Source organism: Pseudogymnoascus destructans, assembly GCF_001641265.1.
Source record: "Pseudogymnoascus destructans isolate 20631-21 unplaced genomic scaffold scaffold_26, whole genome shotgun sequence".
Classification (NCBI taxonomy): Eukaryota; Fungi; Ascomycota; class Leotiomycetes; order Thelebolales; family Thelebolaceae; genus Pseudogymnoascus; species Pseudogymnoascus destructans.
Genome location: NW_020167545.1, coordinates 253,090 through 262,660, shown reverse-complemented (window position 1 = coordinate 262,660; position 9,571 = coordinate 253,090). Strand labels below are relative to the sequence as shown.

Below are 9,571 nucleotides of genomic sequence, written 5' to 3'. Positions count from 1 at the left end.
CCGGCATGGAGACGCAACTCGCTCTTGACAAGATTCGACACGTCTCTGAAGATTTAACAAGCATTGATTCGTTGGTCCAAGTACTGCTTCGTGAACCCTAGCCTGTGGATATTGAGACAGATGCAGGTGTCGAGATTGTAGGTCTCCCCCGGATAGGATGATTGGGCCACGAAGTACGGGAACAACAACTTTTCAATAATCTGTCAATGTGTTGGGTTTCATCAAAGAGGTGTGACCATAACCGCTGAGGGTGGCCTATAGGGGGCTCACAATAGACGCGTGGCCGCGCTATTTTGCATGAGCGTTCAGTGTGCCAACCAACCACGTCGCACGTTCATCTATTACATAGTACTAGCGGTTGGGAGATGAACCACTGTAGGGGCGCCACTTCATCATACCTTTAGAAAGCGTGGGTCAAATAACTCCTTCTTTCTAACTGGTCTGTGCAAAACTATTCATAAGTCTTTAGGCGCGCGCGTCAACAGCCGAGGGGATGACGTATCCACTGCACGCTCGGACCAAATGTTGCACGTGTACCCAGCCTCGTTCCTTTCTCCGATTCATTCCCACCGTCCAGCTCCTTGAATACTTCCTGTAAACCATCAAAGCCACATTGAAATCTCCCGTTAGATCACCAAGCATATCTCAACCATGGCTGGACTCCTGAAGTGGGCCAAAAGTGCCGTCAGACGGGCACCCTCTCCACCACGGCAATACTCGAATGTGAAAATCCCATTTATCAACCCATCAGAAAAGGTTGAAGAGGAAAATTTCGGAATTGAGCGATATTACCCAGCGCGTATTGGGGATGTTCTTTCCTCGCGGTATCAAATCGTCGGAAAGCTGGGGTTTGGAAATTCGTCAACGGTTTGGCTTGCACGGGATTTACAGTCAGCGATGCTATCCCCTAACATGAGATGAGGCTAATTTCAAAAAAGAGCCCATCGTCACGTTGCCGTCAAAATATTTACAAATGATGGCCAGGATACGGATGAGATTGCCATTTATAAGCACATTCTTCTCATCTTATCGAAGATACCTCTATTCTTGCTGCTTTTGAGGAGGCCGAGATTGCTCAGCCCTCACCGCGAAAGAAAGCGGTGCATCGAGAAATATATATTTCCCGGACTCTAGATATGCCCGAGTCTATTGGGGAGCCAGTACTTTGCGACTTTGGAAATGCGTATATGGGACAAAAATCAACGACGATGACGCCTACCCCGATGTTTACAGGTGTCCAGAAGTGATGCTTCATCTCTCGTGGAGTTATAGCGCTGATATCTGGAATGTCGGTGTCATGGTGAGTGACCCTTTTCCACGCGCAAATATAGGTTCGTGAGACTCTTTTACTGACTTGATAGTAGATATGGGATATCTTTGAAGGCAAACATCTCTTTAGGGGGCAAGATCCGAAACGAGGCCGCTACACAACTCGTGCTCATCTTACAGAACTGATTTCCGTTCTCGGACCACCACCACTGGAGCTCATCAAGCGGGGCGAGAGATCTGCGGAGTGGTTCGACGGGAATGGCAAATGGCTTGAACCAGACGAGAATGAGCCAGAACGCTTACCACTTTTGCCGTCTAGTAGTCTCGAGGCTGCGGAGGAGAATCTCAACGGGAAGGATAAAGATCTATTCCTCAACTTTATTAAGTCGATGTTGCAGTGGGAACCGGAGAAGCGAATGCCGGCAAGGGAATTGTTAAACGATCCCTGGCTGACTAGGTCACAAGTATGAGCTGCCAGGAGGTGGGCTCATTGCTCGTCACTTGCGGTCGCTGTTCAACATACTGCTTTGCTCGTCGTCTTCGCGAGGGGGAGAGATGCTATCCTAGCTTACGGACCTCAGCCGGAGTGCGAGCCATCGTCGTTATCAGGCTCAGCGTCCTTTGATTCCTGCTCTGGGACCACCAAGAAGCTAGGAGAGAGGGGACCTTGGATATCGATATTCGTGGATAGTCTTCCCACATATGGATGTTGAAGGACCTCACTGATCGAGAATTCCTTGGTGTCTCCCATTCTGTAGTCCTTCAGTGTTGGCGATGATCCTGGCCCTTCCGGCTCGGGCGGACAGCCGCAATATCCTCCATCGGCAGTACGGTGGTTTAAGTGAGTTAGCTGCCATTCGGTAGAGGTGTACTGAAAGCTTTGAGCTTTGCCTTGAACGTGTCGTACGCGTCAATGTATTCTGCAGTCCTGACGAGGTCGACGCACCCGCTATGCTGGAACTATTCCCGCAACATCAGGTCCCATGTCCAAGGCCAGCCGCCATTCCACCGATAACCATCTGTGTCGAGCTTAAACCGAGACGGCGTTAGCGATAGAAGATCGATCATCTTCTCTAGGCACGATATGTGGAAATACTCGAGGTTATGGCTCACAGGGGCAATTCGGTAATCACCCATGACTAGGCTATCTCCTCTTGGCGACACATTTGTGATGAAACATCCGTTTGCCCGGCAATGTGCTCGTCTCATATGTATTGGTGGGGACGGCTGTAGGAGAATTGTGATTGCGGCATCTTGCTCGAGCCGGCGTTGTAGTTTTCGCCCGTCCTCTGCCATCCTTTCCTCCTGGGTTTGGCGGGATCGCTTCTCTTCTTCAGCACCAAACTCTTCCGCTTCCCGCAGGTAGTAATGTCCGTCTCTTACAACGCGTGTGGGACTTTCCGGGGTCGGTGATGTTTCGTGTCCATCGCTTCTGCGTAATGGAAGGTGGGGGATTTGGGTAGAGGCTTATTGCTTTGACTTGGAGACAAATTTAATTAGATGGAGTACCTTAAGACAAATGATCGAATCCTTATTTAATGGGAGAGGAGGTTGACGTTGATGTGTAGTCGAACGACTACAGTACATGGAACCTCAGAGAATTGCAAGGATGAGTCTGTGAATGTGGCAGGTTCGCCAGGACTACCTGAGAGTACTCGGCTAACGTCTTTGTGGTAGAGGCGGTATCGTTCACCATGTCTGGCACACGACGGGGGTTGACCCGAATGTGCTAGGGGTTTATTAGGGGCAGCACACAGGTAGTAGCACTGCTCCCGCTCTAGAACACCTTGTGTGCTAGCACAGTTGGGTCGGCACGCGAGGCGTGACAAAACACATGTGGCAGCCCAGGAACGGCTTTGCCCCGGGCTGTGACAGACGCTGTGCTGAACACGCTAGTATTCTATTGACGTACCATGAATCAATAGACTAAGCTTGATTCCAGAAATCTGGGGCAACGCCGCTTCGCTCCCTCATGCTGTTCCTGTCGCTTACAGCAAACCGCTCTATGTCAAAGGAGCTCGATGATCGCTCTTTAAACTTCGACTCTCTTTACACGGGTATACTCTAGTCGCGAAAGGGATAGAGGGACACGATAGTGGCCACCTTCCTCAGGAGAGCAGTCTATTGAACATGATCTAAACTGTACTAAATCAGACGGCAAGTCTGCGGGTGAAAAGAACTAACGTTAATGGCGCTGTTATAAGTCAAAGGGCCAAATTTCCCTTACGTCTCCTTCATCTTTTATGGGCTCATCATCATCAGGGTTTTTGATACCTAGGACAGTTTGCAACATCGTCTCAAACAGCTCTCTGTTGGCCAACTTCGTCGCTTCCCAGTCTTCTGGCGGAGCCCAGCCGTCGGATGCAGTATTGAGTAAGCCTGCGAGGTTATTTCTCAAGTCATGTGCCGCCTCAAAGTATTTATATTCCTTCTGGTGGACGGCTAACTCTTCCGGGGTAGGTGCGGGATATGGACAGGGACCCATAAGACCAAGCTCCTTCCAGCGTTCAGATGTTTTGATTAGCTCATGGCGAAACGCCACCGCACCGTCCTTCCACGTCCTGTAGCAATAGCGGAACGGCCGGAAAAGGGCGTCATCCATAGCTCTTGGGCTAGCCAGCTTTGGAAGGTAGAACTGAGTGCAAACTTCAAATGCCTTCGCACATCGCTCACTGTTGGGCTCAAGTTGATTCTCGAGCGATGGGTGAGGTAAAGTTGTTGCAAAGTCGGGCACTTCATCTGCATACCAGAATGCTGGTTCAATACTGGCGGACTGCCAATCAATGATGCCTGTAATCACGGTGGGGTCATCATCAGAAACGAATATGTTTCTTTTGTGTAGATCAGGGTGAAACAGCGTTGGCGTAGCCGTGTCTCGAACTCGCTGGTCGTTGGACATATTATTTATGACGGCGCGACCGAATTCTAGAAGGCGAAGGTGCGTCTCAACAGATCCGTGATAGCGCGGTAGTTGATCAAGAGGGGAATCGACTGGCGGGACTCTAGAAACACCAGCATCAATGAGACCATTACAGTATGCAGTAAGGTCATCCCCTAAAGAGGCTTGTGAGTACTTTGAAGTTCAACAAAGGTGGGAAAGCTTCACGACAAACTTACACGGTCCCCGGTTGGGTTTTGTTTTGTGGTAGTACATAGATTCGCCAACATTGCAGTCCCAATACCTAGAGCCACAGTGAGGCCCAATGGAGAAGTTCCCGTTTAAAGGTCGCTTGGTTGCAGAATCGAGCGAAATATCGGCAAAATACACGCTCCCATAAGCCCAAAATTTGATGTCCACCACTTCTTTCAGCTTCCGATAGATAGCGTCTATACAGCTTATTTGTTGGTCTATAGCCATAGTCGGCCATTTATGATGTAATTGAGTACCGACAGCGTGTTCCATGATGATGTATTCACTGCCAATGGCGTTTGAGGGATCATCGCTCCAGTCAAGGATTTTAGGTATAGGGATGCTGGTGTTGGTTTGTACTAAAACATAGATGTGGTTAGTATTTTACTTCTAGTGCCACTGCTGATTAAAACTCACGATACTTGATTGTTGCGACTTCGGAATTGGTGGCCAAACAAGGTGGTCCTGCCAGTGCGAAAGGTAGTCTTGCCACGACCGTTTCTGCATTATTTGTGGAGAATATGAAGACTCTGTTGAAACCCCCTTCTTTCTTGTCATATGTCGCTATAGAAGTAGCTCCTGGACAGAGCTCAATAACCCTCCTGCAGAGCGCGTCGAAATCAAAAGTAATGTAGCGCGAGTCAATCTCCAGATCGTTGTGACGCAACCAACGACCGCTTGTGTAGGTATGAGGATCAAGATCTAGACACATATTAGGGCACTGAATTGGCAAGGTAACGTTGCGCGTTGTGAGCAGTAGCACTTACGATTTGCTTTTAATAGTGTCATTGTCTGCTTCGTGGTATGGAATCTTGCGTGAATGGCGGACTGTTTATGGAGGTTCGATCGAAGTAAAGAATGGTGAGGCAGCGAACAATGAATAGTTTGGGACACCCATCCTATTTTGGTACTACTCATAAACTGGCGAGCAGCTGGAGCGGAGGGAGTTTTCAATGTCACAATCATACGGTAGTGGTTGGTTGAGGGATGTAAGGAGATTACAAACACGATGGTCGAAACAGCGCGGGGATTGAACCGAATCCGCGCAACGGCCGCTAACGAGGGTCGCTTCCCTCGCGCTAGTTGTATGCGCGCGCTTCAACAACACAACACAACATTCCTGCTTTTCCATTGGAGCCCTATAAATACATCGTACATAACATGGTTGTGTGGAAGCTCTTAGTCAAGCCACTTCACCCAGACTTTTAGCACCGCCTTCAATGCAGGGGTTTGCATAACACCAACTCGAGTCTCGAGTGGCCCAAGAGCACCGACCTCTAGTAGAAAACAAGGGTACCTTTTGGCGGAGTGGACTGAGACTGTAATCTGCTTAGCCGGCATAGGTGGGCCAATGATTAAAATCCTAAGCGCTCAATCTATTTCAAGTTCTGCACTGATCTACCCAACCGCCGTAACAGCTTTTGAAACGAGTCATGTAGCAAACTATTCTAGAAATATCTTGTTTATTAGGCGCTGGTGTCATACTGACATTCGTTGCACTCAGTTTGCTATCAAACTCAAGAGCAAACTTAGAAATCTCCTCCTCAAACCTACAAGTCACCATACATATCTTGGCTTATCACACCAACAACAGAAGCAATACTACTCAACGATTGCTGCAAACTCTTCTACTACATCTGTTTATGCTACATACATCACGGCATATCATTTGAACACTCATTGAACAAGTTATTAAGAAAATCTCCTCCTTAAGGGGGTGGGCCAATACTACCACATGGCATATCTCTACCAACTAGAGGCCTAGGAACATGAACGATAGCTCTAGAAGCTTCTACAACCCTCTATGATTCATTACACGTCATCGCTCCTTAGTTACCCACAAGATTGGTTAAGTTATGACATAATTTATCTATAGGTACTCTGACCTTGGACCTCCTTTTCACTTCCTATAGGCTAGGAACCCAAGAGATGGTTCTATGGGATTCTCTTACGTTCACTACATGATTAGCAAGCTAGTTGTGGGTCGCACTTGATTTCTAATACATTTACCAAGCCTGGTTAGTCATGGAAAGTCATGGAAAATGAGAGAACTACACTCCTTTGGCATAAATAGGATTGCCCTTTCCTTAAGAAAGGGCAAGCAGGCAATACAGTAAATCGACTATCACATACTTCCACGTCTTTTCCAAGCTTCCAAGCATTGATCTTGTTACTCCTTGTTTCTGAAAAGTCAGTGAGGTGTTAACCTCCGACTTACCCCTGAGTTCCCAGACTCAACATTTGTTGCAACTTGTCTGAACCACTTCACTACATCACACACCTGATTGCTGCGTTGTGGAATAGTCTAAGCTACGACCCTTTGGCTCTGTTTCCTAAGACAGTGTGTTGTCTTAGTAAAATCATCCCTTCCTTGGGTGGCTAGATTCTCACATCTGGTGCACCCACCATTACAGACCCGCCCCAACTTGGTGGCAGTAATGGTCTTCCGGCAGGGTATATATTTGGATACCTTGGTGTATCGGTCTACGATTACTAAAATGGAGTCTGAAGCCTTAGCTTGGTCTGCTCCTATACTAGGCGGCAGATCTGTGATGAAGTCCATACTTATGGACTCAAAGGGCTTAGTAGGCATTCTAAGGCCTTGCATTTCGCCGTAGGGTCTATGCCGTACCGGCTTGATCTGCTGGCACCGATCGCAGCCACGTACGTACTCCCTGGCTTCCTGGTCTAATCCAGGCCAGTAGTATTTCCGTCGGATCAGTTCCTGGGTCTTCTTATATCCGAAGTGCCCAGCCAAAGGGTCGTCGTGGCAAATCTTGAAGATTTCCATACGTACTGCCTGATTGGGAGGCACGTAGGCTGCTCCTTGAAGCGTAGGATGCCTGCATCGTCTACTCTCCAACCTGAAGAGCCCTTCGCCCGCGCCGACCCTGCTTCTCTGGCCCTGTGAAGAGCGAGCTCGTCAGCCGCTTGAAGGGTTTTGATCAGATCCGCTAAGGGTTCGGCCGTGGCACTGTAGGTGCTCTCTCCCTGAGCCATGGCTGCCACCATAACTCGAGGGACAATGAGACCTGGACTCTTGGTGTCCTTACTCTGGTCTTCGCCCAGTGTGGTGCCTACTTCTTGTAAGTCAGCCACTACCCGCCTCATCTGCGGGGCTTCTTCTCCTGCCTGTATGGCTTTCTGGAGCTTGTTTCGAAGGGTAGGAAGCATCACGTTCTGGCTACCATTCTCTTCCTCATAGTCTGGTCTCCTAGACGGCCTGTCTGCGGGGTTGGTCTTGCCAGCTCGATAGGATATTTGGAAGTCGTAGGCCGACAACGCCTGCGCCCACCGCGCCTGCCTTCTTGTGAGGGCGGTGGTTTCCATGAAGTATTTCAGGTTGTTGTGATCCGTCAGGACCTCGATTGGGTGTTGGCTACCCTCTAGGTAATGCCTCCACTGTTCGAAAGATCTCACGATCGCCAAGAGCTCTTGGTCGTGGACCTCATAGTTCAGCTCTGCTGGCTCCAGCTTTTTGCTGAAGAAGGCGACTGGGTGCCACCCGCCCCTTCGTTCTGGGGTTTCTTCTACGTATTGGGAAAGGTTCCCTGCCAACCCGAAGCCGGAGGAGTCTGTCTCAAGCCTAATCTTATGGCTTGGATTAAAATGGACTAACGTGGGAGCTGTGGTGAAGGCCTCCTTGAGGTGATCGAACGCGCCCTGCTGCATTGCTCCCCACACAAAGGGCCCGGTCTGTTTACCGGCCTTGGCCCCCTTCATAAGGCCAGTCAAGGGTGCCACAACAGAGGAGTACTGCTCTATGAAGCGCCGGTAAAAGTTGGCGAAGCCGAGGAACACCTGGACCTCTCGGTAGGTCTTGGGTGTAGGCCACTCAGCTATCGCAGCAACCCAATCACCTTCCATAGCCACTCCTTCTGTTGTGACGGTATATCCAAGGAAGCCTACCTGTTTGGTATTGAACTCGCACTTTGAGAGCTTCACATATAGGTTCGCCTCTCGTAGGCGACCTAGGACCTCCTGTACGTGGTGGGTATGTTCCTCCTCTTTAGAGAAATAAATAAGGATATCGTCGAGGTATACAACGCATATCGTATCAATGAGCCCTTCGAGGGTCTCGTTCATATAGGCCTGAAACGTGGCTGGCGCGTTGGCCAAGCCAAAAGGCATCACTTTGTACTCAAAGTGGCCGTAACGAGTGCGGAAGGCAGTCTTCCACTCGTCACCTGGGCAGATCCGGATCCTGTGGTAGGTGTTCCTAATATCCAGCTTTGTGAAGACCTTTGCTCCTTGGAGCCGAGCCAAGGTTTCTGTGATCAGTGGCAAGGGGTGCCTATTCTTTACGGTGATCTTATTCAGACCCCTATAATCCACGCAGAGGCGTAGACTGCCGTCCTTTTTCTGTACGAACAGTATGGGTGCGCCCGCTGGGCTTACGCTCCTCTGGATCCAACCCTTCCTTTCGCTTGATTGAAGGTATTCCCGGAGTGTGGCCAACTCCGTCTCAGATAGGTTGTATACCGGGCTGTAAGGCGGCTCTTGCGTGCTGGTATCGATACCGTGGGTCTTCCTACCCAGCTCGGGTAGGTCTTCTGCCCGCTCCTTAGAGAAGACGTCGGCGAATTCAGCGTACTCCCTTGGGCATTGGGGTTCCAACGCTCCTTCCGAGGTCAACACCAGGACAAAGGCAGTATCGCCTTTGTCTAGCTCTTCAATACCCACCTCCATCGCCTTCGATATATCGAAGGGGTAGCGCCATATCTGGGTCTGCCAATCGATCTGGGGGTTGACCTGTACGATCTAGTCCATTCCAAGGATAACATCCACACCAGGGGTATCCATGGAAAGGAACATCTGGTCTACGGTCGTCTCCCTTCGAAAGTGGTCCCGGGCCTTGATCTGTATGGTCGCCGCTCCGTATATGGCAATCTCCTTGCCGTCCACAGCCCTCGCTCGAGGTGGGCCCTTGTCTCGGCACTCTAGGCCCTTATCTTTTGCGAAGAGGGGGTGGATAGTTGACGCGTCCGACCCCGAATCGAGTAGAGCCTTGGCCTTGTGCCAGGTAGGCCCTACTTTGATTTCAATGTCGATCTCCATCCTCTTCGCCTGCGTAGGGCGTAGGGCTTCAGTAGGGAGTCACTCCCACTTGAGGATCTGGGTATCCAGCTTCCGGACTCCCGGCCCAGTGTGCTGGCTATGGCAGTCCTTTGC

At 49.9% G+C, this 9,571-nt stretch overlaps 5 protein-coding genes across 5 annotated transcripts; 2 read left to right on the top strand and 3 right to left on the bottom strand.

Annotated features, from left to right (window-relative positions):
• Positions 1-651: 651 nt before the first annotated feature.
• VC83_08457 (uncharacterized protein) lies at positions 652-1,134 on the top strand (the record flags this gene model as incomplete). Its single annotated transcript, XM_024472009.1, has 2 exons — positions 652-890; positions 939-1,134. The coding sequence occupies 2 exons, from the start codon at positions 652-654 to the stop codon at positions 1,132-1,134; spliced, it is 435 nt and encodes a 144-aa protein (XP_024320501.1).
• A 112-nt stretch (positions 1,135-1,246) lies between these two features.
• Positions 1,247-1,739, top strand: VC83_08456 (uncharacterized protein; the record flags this gene model as incomplete). The annotated part of the gene is made up of 2 exons (XM_024472008.1): positions 1,247-1,300; positions 1,365-1,739. The coding sequence occupies 2 exons, from the start codon at positions 1,247-1,249 to the stop codon at positions 1,737-1,739; spliced, it is 429 nt and encodes a 142-aa protein (XP_024320500.1).
• A 490-nt stretch (positions 1,740-2,229) lies between these two features.
• On the bottom strand, positions 2,230-2,565 carry VC83_08455 (uncharacterized protein; the record flags this gene model as incomplete). The annotated part of the gene is made up of 1 exon (XM_024472007.1): positions 2,230-2,565. The coding sequence occupies one exon, from the start codon at positions 2,563-2,565 to the stop codon at positions 2,230-2,232; it is 336 nt and encodes a 111-aa protein (XP_024320503.1).
• Positions 2,566-3,466: 901 nt separating this feature from the next.
• VC83_08454 (uncharacterized protein) lies at positions 3,467-4,168 on the bottom strand (the record flags this gene model as incomplete). The annotated part of the gene is made up of 1 exon (XM_024472006.1): positions 3,467-4,168. The coding sequence occupies one exon, from the start codon at positions 4,166-4,168 to the stop codon at positions 3,467-3,469; it is 702 nt and encodes a 233-aa protein (XP_024320502.1).
• A 183-nt stretch (positions 4,169-4,351) lies between these two features.
• VC83_08453 (uncharacterized protein) lies at positions 4,352-5,188 on the bottom strand (the record flags this gene model as incomplete). The annotated part of the gene is made up of 3 exons (XM_024472005.1): positions 4,352-4,758; positions 4,817-5,101; positions 5,167-5,188. The coding sequence occupies 3 exons, from the start codon at positions 5,186-5,188 to the stop codon at positions 4,352-4,354; spliced, it is 714 nt and encodes a 237-aa protein (XP_024320438.1).
• Between the last annotated feature and the right edge of the window lie 4,383 nt (positions 5,189-9,571).